The sequence below is a fragment of the Chiloscyllium plagiosum genome, unplaced genomic scaffold (genome assembly GCF_037043375.1).
Source record: "Chiloscyllium plagiosum isolate Xiang-an unplaced genomic scaffold, Cpla_swu_hap1 HiC_scaffold_34, whole genome shotgun sequence".
NCBI lineage: Eukaryota > Metazoa > Chordata > Chondrichthyes > Orectolobiformes > Hemiscylliidae > Chiloscyllium > Chiloscyllium plagiosum.
The window spans coordinates 17,689,694-17,717,165 of NW_028270172.1; the positions used below are offsets into that span (position 1 = coordinate 17,689,694).

Here is a 27,472-nt window from a genome sequence, read left to right on the forward strand (position 1 = left end):
TCAGATTAGCTGCAAACTCATCGAATTGTGGACCACATTTGATAGAGCAGAAGTAGACCATTTAGTCTAATATCTTATGGTCTTCTGGCCTTATGATATTATGATGTTGGACAAAATCAACCAAGGCCATACTGAAATCTACACTCACTAATGGTAGTAACACATTGTGAAGGAATCATCGTTAATAGCAAAAGGTGTCAGATGAAGAATGTCAGGTGAACTTCCATTTATTTAAATTGTAGAATCGATTCTGACTCAGGCAAAATCAGAGATATAAGGCACATGTACAAGATAAAGAAGACCTCAATTTGATCCATATTTTTTAGTGTTGTAGCACCAAACATACTAAATTTTTCTAACATGGTATCTTCACAAAGAGAACTCTTACAGAGAGATGTACCTTACATATGGCAAAAGAATCATGCTTCTGAATCATGCAAACAAGCATAGCCAGCAGAAGCTTAATATTTTACAATACCCAAGATAGTAGACATCTCTGACCTTCTGCAGGGATCAATGTTGGGACCCTTGCTATTTGTGGTGCATATAAAGAATTTAGACTTGAAAGCAGGAGAGTTGATCAATAAGTTTGCAGATTTTATTTGGTTGGTTGGTACATAGTGTGGGGGATGTAGACAGGATGGGAAGATGGACTGATCAGTGGCAAATGGAACTGAACCTGGGAAAACAAGGCAAAGGAATACATGTTGAATGTTAAGCTCCAAAGATCAGAGGGGCCTTGGTGTGTATGTTTACCGGTCCCATTAAGGTAGCAGGACAGATAGATAAAGTAATTCAGAAGACATATGGGATCCTTGTCTTTCTTAGCCGAGGCATGGGGTTTAAGGGCAGGGAGGATAGTCTGGAACTGTATAAAATGTTGATTTGGCACAGGTAGAGTATTGTGTGCACTTTTGGAATCCACATTATCGGAGTAATGTGATTGCATTGGACAGAATGCAGAAGAGATTTATTAGATTGCTGCCTGAGTTTTAGTTATGAAAAGATCCTTGCAGTAGAAGAGGTTGAGGCTGGGGAAGGGGGGGGAACCTGATTGAGATGCCTAAAATTATTGGGGGGGTGCAGATGGACAGAGAGGAAGGAATGTTTCCCCTTTATGGCGGGTTCAATGATAAGTGGGCATAGATTTAAGGTCAGGGGCTGGAGGTGATCGAGCAGAAACCCTCATAACATTTAGGAAGCATTTAGATGTATACTTGTGATGCTACAGCATGTGAGGCTATAGGCCAATTGCTTGAAAATGGGATTAGATTAATTATGAGGTTATTTGTGACTGGTGCGAGCTCAATAGGCGGAAGGGAGTTTTATGGTGGTGTAGACCTCTATCACATTATTTCTATGACAATCCTAGAACTGAGTACATCTCAAAGGCCTTGGAGTGTGTCTCTTGCAAGAGGAAAATTAGTTGCATTTGGATCCAAAATGCAATTATTCAAACATAGTATGTGGAACACTTGCTCTATCATCCAGTATCAGAGGACACCACACATATCGGTTTGGTTTGCATTTCAGCATGGAAACAGCTCATTAGCTGTTGGAAATGATTTGGCACAGACCATGTAGTGCACCACTTAAAATATTACAACTTCTAGTAAGAGTACAGTGATAATGACATCAATATATCCGACAAATCTGCTGCCAAAAGGTCACCTTGGACACATTAAGCAGTTGGCCAAACCCAAATACGAAAGCAGAAATTCCACTCACTAAACAAGTTGACAATGTGGACATTGAGGTGGAAGATGTGCTTAAAGTTCATCAAATGATTTATGTTCAGCATGAGTACAACTGACCTCAAGATGAAACGGCTAACAATCTACAACTGAAAGTATGATTAATGTTATCATGTAATCATGGGCTGAGATGATAAATCAGTTGGCAGACACATTCAGATGCTTTTGACCATAAAAGATTACCTAGGTTTGCTTTTTCAAGGCAAGCAAGTGTTTTCATCTATATCTCTTCACTATAACATGTTGTCACACCTAATCAAGGAGATGTACACATTGAGAGATTATGCTGTCTGGTACAGGATACTATAATACCATGGGATCACCAATTACAGAAATGACACGGAGAATATGCAGGCCTCGAATAGTCACCAACCACAGCAATGCAAATAACCCCTACACCCTCATGAGATTCTGAGTCCCTTGGTTCAAATTTGCTACAGAATTACTTACAAACTTTTAGATCATAAGGTATCCCTAATGTATCTAACTTTGACAAAATTGGTGAGAAACTGAAACTTCATAACCTGGCTAATGCTTCAGATCTTCATTGACATATTTCCACTGTGTGCATCTTGGATAAAAGGGGATGTTGAGTTGGTGTTTCAAGAGCTGTGCTGTTTTACAAGTTTGATATACTATTAAACCAAGGACCAGAATGTAAACCACATGACCAACATCCGTAAGCAGTCCAGCAAGACACATGCTAACAGGAGACTGTATAGATAATTAGCTATAACTGCAAATTGTACTCTATGTTTTTAACAAACCTGTTTGTGTCAAGAGGCATCAAAGTAATCCTTACCCACATAATGACTTTTACAATGAATGTATAACCGTGTTCATTTATTTCAGTTCCAATCCAATAATATATCCTATTGTGTGAATCAGGTGTGCACATATTTCCTTTCAAAAGATGTCTTCTTTTAGAGTCATAGAGCTGTACAGCATAAAAACTGAACCTTTGATCCAACTCATCCACGCTGATCAGATATCCTAAAATAATTTAGACCCATTTGCCAGCATTTGGCCCATATCTCTCTAAACCCTTCCTATTCATATACCCATCCAGATGCCTTTCAAATGTTGTGGAGTTGCTGGTGTTGGAACTAGGGTGGACAAAGTTGAAAATCACACAACACCATGTTATAATCCAACAGGTCTACTTGAAAGTACAAGCCTTTGGAACACTGCTCCCCGCCAGGTAGCTACCTGATGAATGAGCAGCGCTCAAAAAGCCCATTTCCCCCCAAACAAACCTGTTGGACTATAACCTGGTGTTATGTGATTTTCAACCCTTAAATGTCGCAATTGTACTAACCTCCACCACTTCCTCTGGTAATGTTTGGAACTCTCTTCCTCGCATGCAGTGGATGCAAGATCAGTTGTTAATTTTAAATCTAAAGTGGATAGGTTTTGTAAAGCAAAAGTATGAAGGGAAATGGGCCAAGGGCATGTATATGAAATTAAGCCACAGATCAGGCAGGATTTCACTGAAGGTGGAACAGGCTCGAGAGGATGAATGGCCTACTCCTGTTCCTATGTTCCTAACTGGCTGCAAACAATGGAACTTTTGAATTTATTCCATCATGGCATGTGGGTGTCACTGGTCAGACAGGTGTTTACTGACCATTCCTAACTGTCCTTGAGAAGATAGTGTTGAGTCAGCTTGTTGAAACACTGTCGACTGTGAAATGTACTTTGTCTCACAGAGTTGTTAAGTAATGAGTTCCAGGAATTTGACGTAGTGATACTGAAGGAACTCCCATGTATTTTCAAATAAGGATACTGTGTAACATTTTGAGGGGATCTAGCAAGTAGGTGGTGGTGCTCCGATGTGCCTGTCTTCTTTGTTCCTTTAGGTGGTTGTATCATTGGCAGGGGCATTATATGCACACCAACACGTAACTTACAGAATATCAGATTTTACCACTTTCTTTTTCTGCCAAATAGTCCCTCCCTGGAATTCCATCCTGATGAATACTTCCCACAGGTATTTCACACAATTGGTTAGATATAACATGCAAGTCGAGACAATGAAAGAGACCAAACAACCCAACTGCATTGGGTGTTACAGCCAAGTCTGCAGACACTCAGCATCCACTCATGTGAACAATGACTGGGTACAAGAACATAACTGTGATTGATTTTCATCTTCCCTGGCCCAGGGCACTGGATATCAGTTAGTCTTGCAAACAATGGAGATCAATCCAAGTATACAGTCAGTGTTAGCTTGCTAATGAATCAATCTATGGTTCACCTATTTAATAATAGAAATGCCACAGATTCTAATGCATATTTAGACAAAACAACACCTGAAACATTAAGTGTAGCTACTATATAGTCCCTAATGCACACCCAATAAACTCAAAGTAAGGAGAGATTTTTAAATTTTGTTATTGAGGAAGAATGTAGAATAATGCCCACAGAACATTCCTTATAATAAGCTTAAACAGGAAGCAAAACCTGAATTATTATTAACCGCTTTAATAAATCCCCCATTTGCAGTGTAATCTGAACAATTCAAATGTCTGTACCTCACCTTGTGACTTTTACATTCATCAAGCATTGCTGGACCGTATCAGCCAGGCGTTGATGGACCAAGGAATACCGAATAAATGCTCGACCTTTCCCAAGAGAGGTTTTCAGCTTTATTTTTAAAAAAAGCAATATTTAATTAAAAGAATTTACCATGCTCAGATAAAAGCAGTCCCAAAATGAAAAGGCATAACTACATAGTCATCAATGCTTATTAATGCCCATTTAATGGCCTCACCCTGCCAGGGTTAGCAGCAGTGGGGAGAGTAAGGTGAAGAACTCACCTTGCAAGGAGCAGAAACCCATGCGGAGCTTTTTTGATTGTACTGGAGTCTGATCAAGGGGCTTGGCATTAGGAGGGTGAGGCATACTGAATAAGAGCCTAGCACCGTCCCCAATCCTTCATCCCATGACCTTCCCTTCCACCATCACCTACCTGTGGCCTGGGGTCCAAGGCCTCGGGTAATTACATTCCTGGCAGCAACTACTGTCTCTGTTTGAATTAAAATGCAATCATGTATAAATGATTCCTTTCCCACTTTGCTGTAATGATGTTACCTCTGCCATGAGGCACGCACCCTTCAGGCTGGCACTTTACAATAAAGTCCTCATAGGGAATACACCGCTGGATGGTACAATCAAAACATGGAGTCAGGGAAGGCATTGAGACGAGTACTGAAGTGCTGTAAACAAGTATAGCCACTGACACGGAGACACGGATAAGTGCAAAGATGCATGCTGCCAATAGGAAAGAAACAAAGATCGAGGCATGCCGCAATTGAAATACTCATCCACACAAAGTCTGGATTTGCTGATACAGATTTGTGCCATTTTAAAAGCAAATTACTGCGGATGCTGGAATCTGAAACCAAATGAGAAAATGCTGGAAAGAGACCTGCTGAGATTGTGCCATTTTAAATATCTGCATGCTGTTTTCAGGGGAACACAGCCAGGGAGGGGGCAAAGAGATCAGGATGGTGGCTGAGGGAATGGTATCTGAAAGAGAACTGGAGGGGAGATGGCAGGAGGACAACAGAGAGCTGGGATGGGGGAGAGAATGGGGAAGAGAGTGCAGTGGAGCCAGAAAGGGTGACAGAAGAGGAGAAAGCATTTGCAAGTCACGTCACATGTGAAATCGACATGATGACGTTAACGTTTGGAACCACACATTACCCATAGAGTGCACCTGCACAGTTGCCTGCAGTTGCTGCTGACAGAAAACACTGCTGCAGCTTTTCTCATACAAGCTCCTGTTCAAATGACAAGGGATTGGAAGAAAAACTGGAAGGTCTTTCATGCACAATGGCAGAATTATGCAATATCTACAGATTTGTGGAGCCAATCAAATCAGGTACATATTGCTACATTTTTATCACTGTTGAGATGAGATTGGTTCAAAATATACTACACCCTAAAATACAAAGCAGAAATTTTAAAAGCTTTAAAGGCATATTTTGAATCTCAAGTGAATGTTATGTATGAATGGAATGTGTTCAATGTTTTTCCCCTTGGTCCCTAATGGAGTCCATTGATATATAATCTAATTAACTCAATTTCTAGAAACCTATGAATGAGTCCACCTAAAAGATGAGCTAATAAAATACAGAATTATCTTAGACATAAAAGAGATCTTTCAATGAGAACATGGCTACTAGAAGAATAGAATCTGACTCTGGAAGCGATTATAAACATGTTAGAAGCTCTCTTTTTGTAAACAAACATCTACACTACGTACATGAGAGAGCAGGGAAGTTTATCCAACAATGTGGAGGAACAGCCAAGATCTGTACACCATGCTGAAGAATAGCTTACACTTTACAATATGCAACAATGCAGGCAAAAGCAAAAAGACTGGAAGAAGCTATACCATCTTGCACACAAATGTTTAGCTAGGAAGTAGACAAAACAAGCCAATGAAGGTGATAAAGATGATTGCTATAAAGATGTCAGACAACAATTTGGGTGAATCAAGTGTGGTAACTGGTGAGAAGTCAGATGAGTTTTAGATGATTCAATAAGTGCTTTGTAACTATCGCACTGAAGACAGCAGACAAAGTGTCAAGTTAATATGAAGTGCCAGACAGACACTGGTGTTTCTTGCAACAACACAAACTTCAGACTTCTGGAAAGTTAAACCTTCAAAGGTAAATGTGAGGCTTGGTTACACAATAATGCACACCCTGGATAAATTAGTCCAAAAGCCCAATGCGACAACAACTCTGGAGATTGGGAATTTCAGGTATTGGACACATAGCTAAAGCCAGATTTCAGCAGAAAGCACAATGAAAGCTTGAACTAATAACCATAAATGCTCCAGGAAAAAAAGTGTTTCACAGACCATATTGACTGAAAAACAGACAAATAAGCAGCGTCAAGATAAAGAGGGTCCAACTGGAGGAACACAAAGGAATCTTGTTTCCAAAGTCACAAGATGAAAAGATTGCATGGTCAGGCACAGCTAATATAACTGAAGAAGGGTCTTAGGCATGTATCAGAGTCAGCTGAGAAAGAATTCAAAGAGATCACAGCTTTCCAGACAAGATCCCAATCCTACAGCAGATTCCCTATTAATGATCTCTCTAAATTTAGAGTTTCTGGTTAGATAAATACAATTAGCTTTATCTTAATAATTACACTAATGAGTACAAGTGAGAATCATATGTATGTTATAAGAAGGCATTGAGGGAAATTGGTTATTCTCTGAAAATGAACCATATTCATGCAACTGGTAAGATTTCCCAGTATTTTATGATTTTTTTTTTAAACTAAGGGCTTTGCAGAGTAAAGAGTTATAACATAAAAACAATTCAGAGCTAAAGACACAGTAATAAAGATTAAATTGTTGGTAGGAAACCATCAGAAGTGTCACTCCAAAATATTCAAGCAAACTCTTTACTACTTTCAAAAAGAAATACAGAAAATCTCGTTTGCAATCCAGAACAAGTTATGAAACACATAGCATAATTACCCAAAATACTGAGAAATGATTCATTGACCACTGGGGAATTTCATCTTACCTCTGGGATAGACTTCACAAAGCGAATTCCATCATTAGCTCCTTTCAACTTGGCTAAACAATTGCAGAAGTAATCCCAGTAGTCTTTCCTGGTGCCGAGAAAAGTAGTTCTCTCCTTCTGGTCAAACTTTAACAGAGTTGTGAATAACAAAGTGTCAAAACCAAACTTTACAATTATACACAGGCTTTATAAAGAAGAATGACCAAAGGGAGATCTTCACTATAAAGTCATTCTCTTCACAAACACTTAGCTATAATGGCTCGGTGTTGAATAATTTAATACTAAAATAGGTAGTAATGCCTTCCACAGGTTAGAAAAAAAACATAATTAATAGAGCTCCCAATCCAAATAATATTCATTTTAGGGTGATTAAAGAAAAGAGACGAGTGTTCTGTAACCTTCGTGTCTGTATATTTAATAGCAAAACTACAGGTAGAGACGTTCAAACTAAAAGCAAGCTCTCACAATTTTTACATTGAAAAAGCTAATCAGACTCATATCCACTCCAGGGAGATGTCCTCAGTGAGACATGTGATAACATAAACCATCATCTAATGGGACAGAGGCTCTAGTGATGCTGCATTAAATATCACCTGATAGCAGTGTTTTGTACATATTCCAGATGAGATAAGACTGTACACCTTCATTCATATCCACAGCAGGTCTTTCAAAACAAGGTCACCAAGTCAGTAGTTCTGGAACACGCTTATTGTATCAGTACACATCCACTCATTGCTAAGCTAACATCCTCTATGCTGGCATAGCCACATTTATCAATTGATGATGTTTATTCACCCAAAGATCTTCAATATGATGAACATTATCGCCTCCTGGGCATATCTCAGCTGCAAAGATACCTGGACCAAGATATGAAGATGGCCGATATGTACGCTGACTACTACGAGTCTGCAGCATTTCAAGAGGTAGTTCGCCATCACCTTTCTAAGACAACTGGGAATATGCAATAAATGCTGGCCCAGCCAAAGCCCACTTCGCCTGAATGAATTATAAAAATGTCTGTGATACCTGGAATCTGACTCTTTACAAAGGCATTGGAAAAGGCAAACAGATACAGAAAACTCAGTTGGCTGAGGAGTCACAGAAAACCAAAAGTAGGAAGACTGCTTTATGATCACTGGGAAAGAAGTGGAGCTACTAGAAATGCACATCACTGCTTCTTCAAAGAAATCATAAGGCTAGAGGATGAGGGAAATGCAGTTGATATTGTTGACCAGAATTTTCATCAAGCCCTTGATAATGAAGTTGACATGACATTACTTCAGAACAGAATCTTTTGAGAGCTGTAGGAATTTAGTGCACTGGATTAGGAACTGTCTTCAAGTCCACACTTAAAACATTTGCAACTAGCAGATATTGTTCATCCAGGAGACATGTTATTACTGATACTCTCCAGTTATTACTCTTAGGCAGGCTAGTATTCACTGTTTGCAGTAATTGTGCTGTTGGGAGTATGCTAAGTTTACAGATGCCACCAACATTTGTACAACAGTAAAGACAGATAATAAAAGATTCTGGGTCAGACAAAGGAAAGTAGCAATTAATTTTTTAAAAATGCAGTTTCACGGATATTGGTTATACCAAGACAAAATAAAGGCATCTTTTTTGAATGATCAATAACAAAGTAGTAGGGAGATCGTAAGATCTTGGGGCTGGATTTTTTCACTGGTGGGGAAATTGGAAGGGGTGAGGCACATGAAACCAACAGGTGACCTTTCTGCTGTCTGTCCCCAGTCTCTCTGAAATGGTATGTGGGAAGGGATGGGTAGACCCTTGGACCTAACAAGGCTCTTGCTTTTTTTTGTATTCACTCATGGGACATGGACAGTAATAGCTGGGCCAGCATTTATCGTCAGTCCCTTGTTGCCCTCACTAAGAATGCAGTCACTATGTTTTCTTTAGCACTTTAGCCGGGGGCCACAGCCTATACTCCAACAGTGGGCATCATACCTAACTGACATTGTTGGGACTACAGTATTACAGTATTACTGGCCATTTAGATTGACGGCAACTCACTAAGACAGGATTGCCCTCAGAGCACAGTGGAATTTTTATCTTAAAAGTAATTGATGTTGCTATTCTGCTTCCAGTGTTAATGCTTCAGGCAATCAAGACATCTTAACCTGGGGTCCTGGGTTCAGCACACCACAAAATCCTACCACTGGTGTTGTCACACACAATCAATGAATGTAACAAAGTTGTGGCCATAGCTTAAAAAAAATACATTTGTGAATCAAGTTAATCAGCATAATTCAAAGACCATTTTGTCACTAGGTACATTACTGGTCAGACTGCAGTACTGGTGTCCACTTTTGGCTCTGTTTAGTGTGCAAATAGTATCCTTAGGGACATGAGAACTTTTCCCATCTTGAGAAACTTTCAGGCATTCCTAAGTTGAGGACCTTGCTTTATTTACTTCTGAGTAGGAGACTTAGATCTGGCCTTATTGAGGTCTGCAAAAATAACAGAAGAACTGAAATAACGGAACATCATGCCTATAGAAAAGTTATGCTAGCTTAACAGATCCAGAAAAAAAAAATCAGGGGTTGAGAGCTTGGTCAGTGGAGGGGAAGCATAGATTCCATGTTAAGCCATTCGTTTTCCAGAGTTAGCCTGGTTGAGACCATGGCTGTATTTCAGAAAACATTAGTCTGTGCAATCTTATAGATTGGATTGGAGTTCCTGAGGGGTTCAGAGAAAGCTTTTCAGATTTTACTTTTGAACACAACATTGACCTAGTTTCTTCTAGATTTGCCTGTATCAAGAAATTATAGGGCATCCAGAAATCAGGATGGAAAAGAAAGAAATGTCTAGTCATGATGTTCTCGGCATCGAGGTGATATAGGCCAGGTTAACTGTGGCCTCCCTGTTCATAAATTTAATATGTATACAAAGAGAGAGAGTTGCTGAAACATCAAAATGCTAAATCCAGTCTAATCTGAGAGAGAAAGTTGCAACTGCTTTAAGTGATTGCAAGAGATTTGAAACATCAGAATACAAAGGAATGTCGATTATCCAAAGGACATGGGGAGGGAATATTTCATTCAGTTAATTGAATACCAGATAACATAGCTAGCCAACCTTGCGATTTTGTTCAGAAAATCAGAAATTCAGTTAAATCAAATGTCGGATAATCGAGGTTCTTCTGTAGCTCGACAGGTTTGAATCAAAGCAAATAATAAACAAACTGGACTGGCATAGTATGGTACATTCTTTATTGTGCATTAATAAAAGGAGGATAAATTGTACACATTAATTCAATCTGGTCACTTCAACTATTTTATTTGTGCTCCATACTTAACGGTTACATCTTATCTTATTTCACCAGTCTGCCTTTAGACAGAGATTAAAACATATTTGAGAAAGACAGATATCCAATTCAGGTCACAAGGAGATGACCACTGGTTATAACCATAGATCACTGTCACAACATTCAGACATGCAGCAACCATTATTTGGAGCATTTATTACCCTGTAACATCCAAAAGCAAATACAGATTTCTACTGCAAAAGATGTCCTTTGGGGAAAGAGTATTGGGAGACACGGTGAGCGGCACGGTGGCACAGTGGTTAGCACTGTTGCCTCACAGCGCCAGAGACCCGGGTTCAATTCCCGCCTCAGGCGACTGACTGCGTGGAGTTTGCACGTTCTCCCAGTGTCTGCGTGGGTTTCCTCCGGGTGCTTCGGTTTCCTCCCACAGTCCAAAGATGTGCAGGTAAGGTGAATTGGCCATGCTAAATTGCCTGTCTTGTTAGGTAAGGGGTAAATGTAAGGGTATGGGTGGGTTGCGCTTCGGCGGGTCGGTGTGGACTTGTTGGGCCGAAGGGCCTGTTTCCACACTGTAATGTAATCTAATCTAAAAAAACAACAAGGAGCAACCGCGAGAAGTACGCAGAGTAGAAATTAATGCTGACTTGATGGCAACATTCATTTTTACATCTGTCAGAAGTCACACAGCACCAGGTTATAGTCCAACAGGTTTGCTCTGAAAGCTTGCGATTTCAAGTAGCGATTTCAAGTAAATCTTAGATTAGATTACTTACAGTGTGGAAGCAGTCTGATTATAACCTGTCAGATTATAACCTGGTGTTGAGACTTCTGACCTTGTCCACCCCAGTCCAATACTGTCACATCACGTTATACCAGAACACATTTTAGCTACAACCTTTTAATCACACAAGCATGAAAACATACTGGAGCTAACCCCCACTCACCAACACTGTTTTCAAAAACAAAGGGCTTTCATGTGAGCTACATTTCAAAATGGCCACCGCTTCAATGCTGGAAATGTTGGGTTTGAAGGTCTATTCTGTGCAAAGTCCTCAAGTTAGAACAGGACTCCACATTCCTCCAGCCCAAGCACAGGCCAATGAGCATTGTGACCAATGCAGAAAGAGTTTCCTGTGCATTACCATCAACCTTCTTCGATAGCCTATACCAAAGAGCTCAACTCAGTCGTTGGTACCAGAACTCAGTCGTTGGTACCAGTGTCCTGGTTGTCACTCATGCCCAGTGTTTCATCAAGTGCATATCCCACTAAACGCTATCCTCTAAATTGGATGCAGAGTCAGTATCTGAGCTGGTAGCCAAGTGTGTAATAGTGAATGGCATAGGATTATGGTAAAGAAACTTTCTCCATCAACTAGTTTTGTGGGCGGCACGGTGGCACAGTGGTTAGCACTGCTGCCTCACAGCGCCAGAGACCCGGGTTCAATTCCCGACTCAGGCGACTGACTGTGTGGAGTTTGCACATTCTCCCCGTGTCTGCGTGGGTTTCCTCCGGGTGCTCCGGTTTCCTCCCACAGTCCAAAGATGTGCGGGGCAGGTGAATTGGCCATGCTAAATTGCCCGTAGTGTTAAGTTAAAGGGGTATGGGTGGGTTGCGCTTCGGCGTGGACTTATTGGGCCGAAGGGCCTGTTTCCACACTGTAAGTAATCTAATCTAATCTAATCTAGAGTCTGGTGGTACTTTGTGAAAATCTGAAAGAAAGTAGCACAAATTTGCTGTGAGGGCACAGGAAAAAAATAAAGTGTGCGTGTACACCAGCTGTAGCTTCTAAAATCAAAAGCTGTGGGACAAGGTGGAAGCTGGATGCGTGAAGGAATGAGGTTTAAGCATTCTGTCACCTTTCATTTCAGCTTCACTGCTAGAAAAGGCATTCTGATGAAATCAAACACCAAATCCTCCAGGGGTTAAGCATGGTAGCTACAGCTGTCCCAACCAGTTAGCCAAATGCAACCTAAGTTCCATTTTGCCCTGCAAAGAATGTAGTGTGTTAGTGGTGAAATGACTGTCATTATTCACTCATTGAGAGCATGGCCAAGCTATGAAATATGTCAGAGAGCAATGCAGCAGTTCAGAGAGTGTACGCCAAAGTTCTGAAATCATTGGACCGCAAACTTTAAGACTACTCCACTCCCGAATGATGTTGCCAGGCCTACTGAATTTCTCCAGTACTTTGTATTGATGTCTGATTAGATGTGAGTAAGGTGAATGAACCAAATGAATGCTCGTTATGAATCCTAATTGCTAAGAGATGCTTGATAAGTGAGTGTGGCTCACTTAGCAGTGTACAAGGCTAAAATCCAGAGTTGGCTGAATATAGCATTCATAGAAAATTGCTCATACAAAGTCAACTAAAGTTGTGCAGCAATCACATCTGGTTCCTGGGGTTCAACTCCTGGCATCAACTGCCAATGGTTATCTTGTCCCATTACCTTGACAAAGTTTGTCTGAAGGACACCCAGGTCCCCTGGCTTTACAGATATCTCTTCTCACCAATATCACATAAGAAAATCTCATGCTCTGACTCTCCCATCTTATACCATTAGTGTTTCACCAAATTGAGAGTCAAATGTACAGAGTCTGGCATATTGGTTTATGACCAGAGAACGTTCTTCATTTAAGTACTCCACGCTAACTTTAAGTACTGCAAGTTGTCATTAAATGTGGCTTGCTTCACACGATTTTGGGCCCCAGCCAAAGCAAGTGGTCACCCAACAGGAACAATAAATGTTGGCTGCACAATGCAAATCATGTAAATTTAATGAAGCTGCCTTCAACTGAAGCAACAGTCAGCATCCTTGACCCCTTATCTGTGTTCAGGGTCATTAAATTTTGACCAGAGTAAATTAATTTTAAACAAATTATGAAAATAATGGATATTGTGAAACGAGAGAAAGATTAGATTAGATTAGATTCCCTACAGTGTGGAAACAGCCCTTTGGCCCAACCAGTCCACACCAACCCTCTGAAGAGTAACCTACCCAGATCCATTTTCTTTTGACTAATGCACCTAATACTATGGACAATTTAGCATGGCCAATTCACCCGACTGGCACATCTTTGGACTGTGGGAGGAAACCGGAGCACCCGGAGGAAACCCACGCAGACACAGGGAGAATGTGCAAACTCCACACAGACAGTCACCCGAGGCTACAATTGAACCTGGGAACCTGGTGCTGTGAGGCTGCATGCTAACCACTGAGCCACCATGCCGCCCTAAATATGGGGCAGCCCCAATTAATATTATAATAACTTTTGTAATAAATATCACTTACCCAAAACACACAAGATTTACTACCAAGTTCCTGTATTCAGTAATAAATTTTACCAATTCAACTTTTGTTTTTATTGTTATGACTCATCTGTCCACGCCTCATTTTCTTGTAATAAAACTTTGCAAGCCCAAAGTATTTAAAAAGCCTCACTGCATTAAAAAAAGTGTACCAAGCTCAATAATCAGAAAAATCAAAAAAGGTTCAAACAATATCTTACAAAAGTTTATGGATTGGTTTAACTCTGTTTTTGCACCAAGCGTGGTCATCAGTGTTCACACTATTGGCTCTTATATCACTGATCTACTTTAAGATGCATAAAGAGAGTCAGTGATAATATTGCTCTAACAAAATCATACTGTCCAACTTTCAGGCTCCTCTTACCTGAAGGAGGTACTCTAGTTTTAAGCAGCATTTGTGCAAGTTGGTACTGTCATCAGTGATTGGCTCACCATTTTCCTTGTGTTCTCGATTTAATTCTGAAATTGCATCTTAAAAAAAAAGAAATTTCATATCATCCAATGTTAATACTCAAGCATTAACACCTGGCAGTCCTAATCAGGATATCTTTCCCTACTGGTGCTTTCATTTTCTGCACCTTGTCATCACCAGTTATTGCTGACCTCATGAGTCTGTCAAGGCTTCTAGTTCTAAATACCAGAGGACATGCTTTCTCTCACATAACAGCAAATATGTTTCCCAATATTTCATGGTGAGGCCAGTTATCCTGCATTTCCACCAAAGAGGCACAAGCTGCACATAAGCACTCCGCAAAACATTCTGCACTAGAACTTTATAGATCAGCTTATTTTCATTTTAATACAACATTCATGGATTTATGCAAATCTTGCTAAGAGAATCAATAACATTACGACACAGGGAAAACCTCCTTTTAATTTTAATCCAGCAACAGAAAAGATTTATCCCATGTAGTAATCTGTGAACATTCGAAAGGCCAAGAACTAGTTAAAGTAAAAAGTAACAACTTTTTCTTAAAGTATAACAAGGAATACTTAACTAATAACTTTTTACAATTCCTTCCTCTAACCTCTCTTTTACTTTCCTTTCTATAATACCAGTTCGATAAAACCCCCAAGTAAGTTTACCAAAATTCAAATTTCAAAACCAGCCAGCCGTCGAATCTTCGCTTGGTATCTTCCTCTGTAGATTTTCCTCTTCTTCTTAAGAATTTCTGTTTCACAACTCACTAATCATTACAGGTACCTTTAAGAGAGCTAATTCTTTGGGCAGTCTGTAGATGCTGAAGGCTTCGCAGCTCTCTCTCAACTGTTCACGTTTTCCCAGTCTTTTACCCCCAAAGCATTGGATTGTGTCATTGGTTTAAGATTGTCGATATACTAAGTTCAAAACTGATTGGAGTTTGGTACTTTTTGGGGTATAATTTAAACTGATTGGCCTAATTCAAATTTGCTTTTTCTTTGTCTCCAGGCAACCAGAGACACTAGCTATTGAACCAACAGGTTATATTGTATCTTGTTCAGAACACTTGGTGCTGTCAGGCATTTAGCTAGCTTTTAACTTTAACACTTCCACACCTTCATAACAATAAGCTGAAGTCATCAGGGTATATTTGCAAAAACTCAGTATAAATGAAGACAGCACAGGTAGGCTACACAGTTGCAAAGAACTTGGCTCACAAGTTTACCTCAAGTTTACCTCCTTCTTGAGATGGCACACTCTTGGAACGTTATTTGGAGAACATTTCTAAAAAAAAAACTTGCTCCACTTTAATCAGATGGCACCATAACATCTCCACTGACAACTATGACCAAGTATCCTTACTTAGGCTACAGAAAAAAACTGTTGCACAAAGCCCATAAGAGGCAACGCTCTAGAAGAGAATATTTATGATGTTAATGTACTTGGCAACCTTTTTACCCACCGTCAAGAACAGGTCATAAAAAGAAAGGCATTCTGCTCTGCATTTTCTATGAAAGTAGTGAGGAGTAGAAGGGTAATACTGGCTTGGCAACTAAGTACAATAACCCAAAGTTTTGCCAATAAAGAGGTTCTCAGTAACGGTGGAAATGACAGACATAGCCTAAAAACACAACACTTACCATTTTTACTGGCTCAGAGGTAGTCAGACTAGGATTTACACATGCATCTTTTACAGAGGTAGCTGCCCATTTACACCACCAGCTACCTCCACTGAAGTAGAATTTTAGCAATAGTGTATGCAGTATGGAGCCTGGAACGGACACAGTAGACCCACTGAGCACATGTCTGAACTTTGTGGATTCATTTGAATTGGCAGGGTACCACTTTGGATATAGTCCCAAATAGCTTTAAGGGGGTCAGGTATCATTCGGGGATTACTTACCTTTGTTCCCTCCAGTCAACAATGTACATAGTTCCAATGGGTTTAGGCAATTTTTACTTAAAAAGAAACACACAGGTTGACAATATATCCAAGTACATTTTTATAAATGTATACTCTTGTCGAATATGGTCCACAATATAGAACTTTGGCTTTCTCTCCCACAAATGTGGATACCAGTTAGTGAGGTACAACCTAGGGGGTCAGGTATATAATACTTTGAAGTTTGCCTCATGTGCAGAGACACGGTGGTTAAGAAACCATTTAGCACGCTTGCCTTCATTGCTCAGACCGCTGAGTATAGGAATTAGTACGTCACGTTGAGGTTGTACAGAAATTTGGTGAGGCTCTTCTGGCGTACCGTGCACAGTTCTTACTGCCCTGTTATAGAAAAAATAGTATAAAGTTGGAGAGGGTTCAGAACAGATTTACCAGAATGTTGCTGGTAATGGAAGGTTTAAGATATAGGGAGAGGCCAGGTCTTCTTTCAGTGGAGTGCTGGAGGTTGAGGGGTAACCTTATTCAGGTTTTTAAAATCATGAGGGGTACAGATAAGGCCTTTTCCCTATGGTGGGTGATTTCAAGACTAGGCAGTATATGTTTAAAAGAGAGGAGAAAGATTTAAAAAGAACTGAGGCAGCTTTTCTTTTAAAAAGTGGCTTACATGTGAAATGAACTTCCAGAGGAAATGGTTGTGTGCAAGTTACAATGTTTTAAAAAACATTGGATAAGTACATGAATAAGGAAGGTTGTATGTATATAGGCCAAGTGCAGGCAAATGGGATTTGCTTAGTTTGGATTCTGGGCAGTACGGACTGGCTGAACAAAAAGGTCTGTTTCCATGCTGTATGACTCTACGGCTTTGTACTCAGTCCACATGGCCCCCAGCTGCCTCCTCAGTTCCCCCTGAGTTTCCCAGCCTGGCTGCTAATTCATCCTGCACCAAACACTCTTCCCTCAACCTGAAAATGGGGTATACAGGCAGCCATTTTTAACAAGTCAGATTCATTGAATCCAGAATTCTCCCACCTCTGACCTGCGAATGAAAGTAAAGTCAGGGTCAAACATCACAATGACATGTGTCCTGATTCATTTTTCAGAGTCAAGCCACTTTCACAACCCTTAGAATCAGCCTGGATACGTTAGCTAATTCATGACCCACCTCAGATTGAATCAGCTGAGTATTGTACAGCTAGTTACATGTATTGTGCTGAATCAATATGGGAGCACTAGGAAGATCATTAATTCTTTGCTATGTGACGTTCAAGACGATAGACACCCCAGACTGAGAAGACAGTTCCCCTCTGGGTTTTGAGCATTGTATCGGATATTTTCAGTGTCACCACCATGAACATTCCAGTGATTCGTCAAGGAGGATCTCGCAGACACCAGAGAAGTCACCATTCTCCATCCTCAGCATGAGAGGTGCAAGCTCCACTGACAGCTACAAGAAAGGTGAACACTTGTTCTGCATTGGGTGATAAATACAAATGTGGCATTGAAAAAAATTTGCACTATTAATTTATCCTCTTCCTACGTGAGTGGATTATGTGTGGAGATATAGCAATCCTTACCCTTTAGGTCTCGGATTATCCTTTGGATTTGGCTTTCTCCAACAGGCACCGCCATCTTTGTGGTTTGAACTCCAATAGTCTATAACCTGCTTAAATGCACAAATATTTTTAATTAAGAAATACAAGTTGAATTCAACAAGCTGCAGAATTAAAAAAAGATGAAAACTATGGGATCTGCTGCACCAAGGCTTACTGCATTATTCCTAACATTATGGACATGCAAGGAGGCAGGAAAAATAGCATGTGGGATGACATATTTAGGCGGATGCAAAACTTTACTTTCCTTACAGCAGGTACAGAAACAAGAAATAAAAAAATCAATGGTGCATTTGTGGTCCATTGAGCATTCCACCAGCCTGTGTGAGGAGTTCACATTTCTAATACAGTTGAGATATTTTCACATCAACATGTGCAGAGATGTTATTCCACACTCCTGAGGCAGGTGCAATCCAGGACTCCCAGTTCAGAGTTCAGGACAGCACCATTGCACCACAATATCCCTCAAAAGAAGTTTAGGGGGAAGTTATCAATCTTTTAACATATTATGGGAAAGTATGTTTTAAAAATATTTACAAACAATCTGTTTCAACTATGTTATGGCATACCTCTGGAGCAGGTGGGATTTGAACCCAGACATCCTGGCTCAAAGGCAGGGACACTATCACATATTAATATATTTGTATGTTATGAATCTTCAGTATTGAGAGAATTTTCAATAAAGTCTTACTCTCAATAAAACTAGCACGACACAAGAGTTGTTTTTGGTGCAAGTTTCTTGTAATTGAATGGCAGGAGAGAGGGTAAGAAGAGAAAACTAGACTTGTGCACGGAGGTTCAGGATTGGCAAGAGATTGAATCAGTGAATGGAGTTGCAAAGTGAGGTTGGAAGCATTGAGCATTGGAAGAGGTTCCAGGAGAGAGTACAGGGTGGATAAGGGGCATGGAGGAGTGAAGTGGAAAAGGCCTGTTATCCTCATACAACTCAGGGAGGTTGGTAAGGCAATGCAAAACAAGGAGGGACCTAAAGGCCAAATATGACCCCATCTCAATGTAGTATCCTTCCAGAGTTTTGAGTTCACCTGCAAAATTGTAAATTACATCGTCCGAAAGCAATGCACAAAAGGGAAGATCAGCTAAGCCTGCAAGTGCAGCATACCCCACAGAATGCTGTATTTAATACTGGACAATAACATGGATATTCAGTAAATTTGAACACACAGACAACATCACTTCTTCCAGAATAAAGGATATGTTCCCAATTTCCTTGCAACCATCCATATGATGCTAACTGCACATCTTGCCATTACAGTTAGTTCTCCAAGTTAAGCAACAAATGACAATGACGTACAATGAATCAAGTGAACCCAATGTAATGTGAAATATTTACATTTAATTTTGTGCTCTCAAGTCTTACTGTAATGGAGCTGGGTGGGGAAATCTATGAGCAGTGATGCAAAATCTGTGTGATAAGGAGAAGCTTTTATCAGCCACCTGCAAAGGTAACACTGTCACTCATAAGTGGATTATTCCCCAGTTGCTAAACTGAATTGGGGGGGGGGGTGGGGTGGGGAAGAGGGGAACGAAGAAAACGGAAGTGGCGCTCAGTTCTAGTTATGACATCAGAAATGGCATGCTGTGAGAAAATCCTGTGTACCTTGTCCTTCATTGGAACAGATTAACAATACGAGATAATAGGGGCAGTATCACTGCAATTCACACAATGATGGGATACTCTGCTAATTCTGTAACCCATAGAAATCCCTCAAAACAAAATATAACATTGGTCATTTACATTAAAATGGACAATAATTTGGTTTTGAAGAAGTTATTACAGACTCACAATGTTAACTCCATCCTTCTCCAGACATTGCCAGACCTGCTCAGTTTCTATAGCATTCAGTGTTTATTTCAGCAAATAATCTCATTAATATTTGAAGACATCAGGAAAAAAACCTAACACAGGCAAATCAGAAACTTCTTCATCATTCATAGTGTAAGACAGGATAACAAAAATGACAGTGGTAAAGACAACTCAAGAACTACTGCTGTGATACAACCATAATGTCTTCAAAAAAATTCCTTGGAAATAAATTGGCAGTAGACAAGGAGAATTCAATAGATGAAACATATTTGGGTTTTCAAGGGGTCTTTGGTACAATGGGCAAGAGCGCTCAAGTGAACGTGGAGTCAATGAACAATTTGGAAAATGGGTTGGAAGCTCCCTATAAACCAGAAAATAGAATCAGTTCAGGATTTTTACACAGGCTGGCAAGAAGCATGAAGCAGTGTCCCTCACAGATGGATCCTTGGACAACTGCTGTTCGCTATTTATGCAATTCACATCTGAGAATTGAAACCACAATTTTAAAATTTGCAACTGTCAAATTGCGTGGGCGGCAAGGTGGGTTTGAGGATAGTTAATACAAAGGAGGATTGCGACAAAATAATAAAAGAGTCAATGAGGCCTCAGAACTGCATGTAATTGGCAAACGAATTTCAATACAAATAGATGTGAAGTGATGCATGTTCATAAGATAACAAGGAGTTCCACAATGCTTAGAAAAACAAGAATCTAAAACTGGAGATAGTAGAAAGGGATCTGGAACAAAGAATCACAATTATTAAAAGTAGTACCTCAGGTTAACAAAGGAACAAATTAATGTAAAAATAAAGCACTTGGGCTCATTTCTAGAGGAATAGAATTGAAACGCCTCACAGAGAAATGAGAGCAGATTTAACTTCCATATTACAAAAAGAAAGCAAGGTACTAAGGTGCTGGAGAAGAAGCAACACGCATGTACACAGGATGACACCAGAATAGAGATGTCACAAGGAAAGCTAAGTAGCTGGACCTTCAGTTAAAGCAAAGCAGCTGGAGAATGATCGAATAAAGATCTTCATTATGGAGGGATTGGATAAGGCAGAAATACAAGTGTTTTTTACCACTTGTGGAAGAAGTCCAAAATTAGGCAATCTAAATATAAGGTTCAATACAGTACTAAAGAAATTTTAAAAAAACTGTTACCCAGATACCGGTTACAATACTACCACAAGTAGGATTTGAGGTAAATAGCAACATTGCATTTAAGAGGAAGCTTGAGAAGGTCATGACGGAGAAAGGAATAGAAAGGACAAGTCGATAGGGTTTCATAAAGTATAGTAGAAGGTTCCTATGGAGTACAAATATCAATTTGGATGACGACAAAAACCATAAGACATAGGAGCAGAAGTAGTCCACTCAGTCTATTCCGCCATTCAATGAGTTCATGGCTGATCAGATATCCTCAGCTCCACTTTCTTCCCTTTTCCCCAACAGCCCTTACTTCTCTTACTGATTAAAAATATCACTTTCAGCCTTGAATGTACCCAATGATTCAGCCTCACCAGCCATCTGTGGTGAAGAATGCCACATTCAGAAACAATTCCTCATCATCTCTATCCAAAATATGCAATCCCTCATTCTGAGATTATGCCCTCTGGTCCTAGACTCTCCCACAATAGGAAACATCAAACTGTCTATATTAATACCCCATCAAGTCCCCAAAGTCGTGCATGTTTCAATAAGCCACACCTCATTCTTCCAACCTCCAATAAGTGCAGACCAATTAACTCAAACGTCTCCTTGTAAGACCATCTCTCCATACGTGGTATCAGCCTCGGGGCCCTTCCCTGGGCTGCCTCCAATGCCAGTACATTTTTCCTTAGACAAGGGGCCCAAAACGGTTTACAGTTGTTCAGTTATGGTCTGACCAGTGATTTTCCTCATTTTAGAAAAGCATCCCTATTTTATACTCCATTCCCTTTGAAGTAAAGGTTAACATTCATGCAGTTTCTCTATTCCTCACTGAATTTGTATGCTAGGTTTTTGTGTATTCATACAATGATAAGCTTGGTCAAAAGGCTAGTTTCTGTTCTGCAAATTCAGTGCAACGGTGTTTAGCTAAGATTCACACATTGGAAAGTGGCTTAACATGCTGATGTGGCTGTTAGAATAGGATCCTTGGTTTTATAGATACAGCATAAAATACAAAAGCAATGCTCTGGGCACCACATTTTAGGAATGGCATCAAGATCTTGGAAAGACAGCAGAAACTACATGCCATGTAGTGGTACCAGGGATGCAAGACTTCAGTTATACATAGACCCAAAAAGCAGAAGTCCTTCACTCTAACACAAATAACAATTGCTTGTGAATCTCCATTTCTTTCCCAATAAAATTTCTTTTGACCATATTCTAGAGATGGGCCCTCAATCAAGTGCCCACCATCCCCCACCCCACACTACCTCAACAAAACATTTAGCCCTAAGTCCAAATGGCCTTTCATTTAGCTCAGTGTCTAATACTCCATGCAGAGTGCCTCAAGATGTGCAACTGCTACAGAGCAAAATATAAATGCAAGTTGTGGTGGGTCTTATGGGGAGATTTTAAAAATGTTCAAAAATATGAAGATATTGGTAACAGATCCAAAGCTACCTTTCAACAAAGTACTAGTTGAATTGGACTAACAAAGGCAAAGTATGTAGGGTATCACAGAAAGGGCAATAAAGTAGTACTACAGGGATACGTCTATCACAGAGCCATCAGGGCCAGGATGGACCGAATGGTCACCTTCTGATGATCAGGCTCCCTACTCCACAGGCCCATACTTACACTGATCGCATAGGCCTCACATCCTTGACAGCTCTTCGTTTCCTGTAAGCAGAAATACCAGGCCACAAATCTAGAGGCGAAAGAAGAGGCAATAGGAGCCACACATTAGTGCCCTCAAGACAAACCTTCACCAAAGCGGCCATCACCCCCTTATTAACATTAGGAAACAAGCTAATCACTCACCACCAACCCCTGCCCCCATCACCACAGCGGGCACGCACCAAACTAACTTGAACACAGCCTGCTGAGCGATGTGCCGGGAGACCAATCAGCACCAGGACGTCAGCGCCGTACGCGGGCAATCAACCAATCAACAGCCGAGGGAGGTGGGATTGTATGTACATCAAGTTTGTGTGTGGCAGATTGTCAACAATGGACTGTCACCTGACCGGCTGGGTAATCCGCTCCGGGCCTGGGCTGTCGATCACAGGGCAGCTCGTGCCTGGTCGTGGGCTGTCAATCACAGGGCAGCATGTGCCCGGTCCTCGACTGTCAATCACAGGGCAGCACGTGCCCGGTCCTCGACTGTCAATCACAGGGCAACACGTGCCCCGTCTTGGATTGTCAATCACAGGGCAGCTCATGCCAGGTCCTGGGCTGTCAATCACAGGGCAGCATATGCCACGTCCTGGGCTCAAGAAGGGTGGTGCTCGAAAAGCACAGCCATTCAGGCAGCATCCGAGGAGCAGGACAGTCGACTTTTCGAGCATAAGCTCTTTATCAGGAATGACATCTCCCTCTCCTGGGATGCAGCCTGACAGGCTGTGCTTTTCCAACACCACACTTTTTGACTCTGATCTCCAGCATCTGCAATCCTCACTTTCTCCTTCCTGGGCAGTCAATCACAACGCAGCAAGTGCCTGGGCCTAGGCTGTCAATCGTAGGGCCCAGGACCCAGGCTGTCAATCACTGAACAACGTGGACCTGTCAATCACTGGGCACAAATAGCATGAACAAGAGAGATGTAATGTCTGCTGAAGAATATCAGTGCAGAGGTCATTCCTGACATGCAGATTAGGAGTAGAATAAGGCCATTTGACCCCTCAAGGCTGCTGCCCATTCTATAAGATCATGGCCGATTTGATGGGATGCTGAATTCCACATTCCCATCTCCTCACCATAGCCCTTGATTCCCTTGCCTAAAAGTAATTTATCTGCTATGTCTTGCAAATATTCAATGACCTAATTTCTGCCACCTTTTTAAGGTCGTGTTTCAAGGTTGTCCAAACCCCCTGAGAGAGAAAAGATCTTCCTCATCTTTGCCCTAAAAGGGTGATGCCGAATTTTAGAACCGTGTCTCCAGTTCTGGATTCACTTATAAATGAAAACATGCCTTCCATGTTCACCGTATCAAGGCCATTCAGGACATTACATACGTCAATCAAGTCACCAGTGAAACTCCAGTGATAACAAGCCCAGCTTGATCAGCCTTTCCCCAAAAGACAACACCCTCATGAGAAGTAAACGTTCACTGAACTGCCTGCAATGCGTCTATATCCTCAAATAAGAAGATTTGAGATGTAGCCTTGCCAATGTCCTATATAATTGAAGCATAACATCTTTGCTCGTATGTTCAATTCATCTCTTAATGTAGAGTAGCATAGGGAGGGATAAGAGCATGGTGGGATTATAATAACAACGCTGAAAATATTAAATTTAAAATTAAATTTAAATTTTCATTGATTGCCAATGAAAATCAGCGAGTACATTTTTCTGTATTTGCATAAAAGATGTGCTGTCAAAGTAGACGTTTTGTGCATTGTCTCCAGGGTCGTAAGGACTGAGTAAACCAAGTATTCCAATGGTAAGAGAGCACATGGGTGACAACCTTTGGTACAACAAATATTGCAGTGTGGACATGGTGTTTGTACAGATTCTCTAAATGTCATGCTCCAGCAGCAGCACTGTCAATGTAAGTCAATGTAAAGAGACCAAAATGTCACTGGTTTTAATAACAAGTTCGGGGGAGGTATTACAGTAGCTCAATGATAAAATGCTTTTATGCCCAGTAGGGGTTATGAAGATGTTACACATGGGTCAAAAAACGTCTGGAGTCCTGACAAGATGCAGGATGTACTTGCAGTTGGTGTCAGCCTGCCATACATTTATGGCATAGTACAGTCACTAGGTTTTCAGACATAACAATTGCTTCCAGAGAATACTGTATTGCAGGAAGAAGCAATTTCCTGATGAAGGGCTTACGCCTGAAGCGTCAATTCTCCTGCTCCTCGGATGCTGCCTGACTTTTCCAGCACCACACTCTTTACTCTGATTTCCAGCATCTGCAGTCCTCATTTTCTCCTGCAGGAAGAAGCATTCAATTAGCCTGCTGAAATCTCAGCTTGTTTATTGCATTGGAGTAACTGTTCGCCCAATCCTGCTGAACTGACTTCTCACTTCCTTGAGAAAATCACGTAATGGCTTAGCAAGTTCTGCAAACTCTGACACAAGCAGGTGCTGTTAGAATTGCTGAAAATAATCTTGTCAGTAGTGATGCTAGTCTTTGTATAGTGTTCACATTGTGTGGAACAGTGTCTTTCCACAAAGACAGAAAATAATTCCCAGAAAACATTGTAATAACTGAGCCTTTGATGGGTTGACCTTTAGATCAAGTGCCAATGGTCTGCCGGGATGTTTTGGAGCGTTCTGATATTGTTTATACCTCTTAGTGGCCTGCTGAGTTATATGGGTGGTGAAGTGATTTTCTGATAAAAATTCATCAGTTGAACCTCCTGATTAGTTCTGACAGTCTAGTAAACCACCACAATGTAAGAACATGAGGACCAAGAATGTAAGAACCAGCAGCAGGAGTAGGCCAGCTGGCCCCTCAAACCTGCTCCACCATTCAATAAAATCATGGCTGGTCTTTTCATGGCCTCAGCTCCACTTACCCCCCTCTCTCACCATGACCATCACCAATTTCACAGAATATCACCTGGCCTGGAAATGCGGTAGAGGCAGGTTAATTGTTGGCATTCAAGAGGATGTGGCATGACTACTTGGATAGAAATGTTTTGCAAGGTTCTGGGTAAAAGCAGGAGATTGACATGAGGTAACGATGTTCATCTGAAGAGATAGTCCAGCATGACGTTGGAGCCGTTTGCAGTCTGAGGCCTTCTATTTGAACCAAATATCACAGACAAACTGGATTTCCCACTTCCTCAAACAGTTCAGGCTCACTCCACAACTGCCCTCTCACATCTTCTAACTACTTCCCTTTTCAGCTCTTTCTCTCACACAATCCTGAGCAACCTGCTTGTACAGCTGTTTGGCTTCCTAACGTAGCACTGGCATTAAGATTTGCAAGGTTGAAACTTTATTGCTGGAACAGCACAGCAGGTCAGGCAGCATCCAGGGAACAGGAGATTCGACGTTTCGGGCACAGGCCCTTCTTCAGGAATGCAAGCAAAGGCTGTATGGCTGTAATTCCATCCATTGATGGTTGTATCTCCTTTCATTCTCTGCAATATATTTCCTATCAATTCCTCCTTTAACCCTATCTTCATCTTCATGACTATATGCAATAAAAATAGCATATTTCAGAAATCTTGACTGCTTGCCTACCTTTATTTTTGTAGACCTAACCCATTTTTGTATTTAGAAACATTTCTTGTAAAGTTCGCCTCTTTTTATTTGTTTATTCTTGGAATGTGGGTATTGCTGGCTAGCCAGCATTTATTGCCCGTTGCTAATTGTGCTTGAGAAGGTAGTAGTGAGCTGCACTCTTAAACCCTCTGTGATTTCCAGCATTTTTTGTTTTCAGTATAGATTCCAACATCTGCAGTAATTTGCTCCTCTTGAACCATTGCTATCTACCTGGTCGGCCATTTCAGAGGACAATTCAAAGACAATCCCTTTCAGGTGATCTGGACTCACATTCAAGCTAGACCAGGTAAGAATGCAGATGAGAAGAAATGAGTAAGCCAGATGGATTTTACAAGCATCAAATGTTGTTGCATGCTTATCATCACTGAGCCCAGCTTTATATTTCAGACTGATTATTTAAATTGAAATTCTGACCACTGTGGCTGGTGGGGCTTGACATCATGTGTCTATTGCATTAGTCTGGTCCTCCAGACTACGTGTTCACTCTGCCACCAGCAACTTCACTCATGCAGCTTAATTGCCAAAGGGTAAGTGCGCCGTTTACACTCCTAGCATCTTGTTCCTCCCAGGTAGGTTACCACCATATATCACTCAAGGAATTGTATATTTCTTGCCTTATTACTTTTAATCCTGCTGCCAGTGACAATTGCAGCAGGGCTTCTCATGAGTTGCCCATCCCAACTGAGCAAAATAAGGTGTTAAAAAGATGTCTTTTTTTAATGTTTCTTGGAAGATTCCGCTTTTGAACGATAGAATAATGAATTGGTTTAAAGTTTTGTGGAAATACCTGGAAAGGTTTCTTGAAAAGAGGTTGTTCAAAGGTCACTGTGGACTTTGTTTAAGCAAGGCTTTGCATAAATCACATGACAGGTGTTAACTGCTTGCTTTACTATAGACCCCTGTCAGGGCTGTTCTGAACAGTGACTTGCTTCGAGATTTTACTTGTTTTGCCCAGTCTTTAGTGGGGTGGGGTGGGGGTGGGGGGTGGGGGTTGGGGGGGGGGGGGGGGGGGGAGGCAAGAAGCCTGTAAGGAATGGCTACTCAGCTGATCTTATTTGCAAAGAAACTCCTCTCATTGAGTTTAGGGTGAAACCTATTGGTTCTCCTGAAAGAGTGATTGAAGGAACATCTCAATATTGTACTTCCCAAGCAAGCTGTGTCTGCAAGATTCCAGAGGCAACCACATATGAGTAGTGACCTTATAGAGGCTTATAAATTCATAAGGTGCATAGATAAGATGAATAGCAAAGGTCTTTTTTGCTAGGGTAGGGGAATTCAACACCAGAGAGCATATTTTTAAGGTGAGCGGAGAAAAATTTATTTGGGACCTGAGAGAGACAACATTTTCACACAGAGGGTGGTTTGTATGTGGAATGAACTGCCAGAAGAAGTTGTAGATGCAGGTACAGTTACAACA

At 40.9% G+C, this 27,472-nt stretch overlaps 1 protein-coding gene across 4 annotated transcripts in view; it reads right to left on the minus strand.

Moving 5' to 3' along the window:
• LOC122564486 (FYVE and coiled-coil domain-containing protein 1) overlaps positions 1-22,669 on the minus strand; it is a 186,524-nt gene extending 163,855 nt beyond the window's left edge. For 3 of the 4 annotated variants that reach the window (XR_006315928.2, XR_006315927.2, XM_087978526.1), the window contains exons 1-6: positions 22,633-22,669; positions 22,450-22,519; positions 17,799-17,884; positions 14,268-14,374; positions 7,307-7,432; positions 4,294-4,400 (exon numbers count right to left, since the gene is read on the minus strand). Coding sequence is in view for 2 of the 4 variants with exons in the window: in XM_087978526.1 (XP_087834652.1) it covers positions 4,294-4,400; positions 7,307-7,432; positions 14,268-14,374; positions 17,799-17,853 (395 nt within the window). In the remaining 2 variants the exon portion in view is untranslated. Of the gene's footprint in view, positions 1-4,293; positions 4,401-7,306; positions 7,433-14,267; positions 14,375-17,798; positions 17,888-22,449; positions 22,520-22,632 lie in introns of those variants that run through there. The other variant, XM_043719437.2, reaches the window with a different exon arrangement.
• Between the last annotated feature and the right edge of the window lie 4,803 nt (positions 22,670-27,472).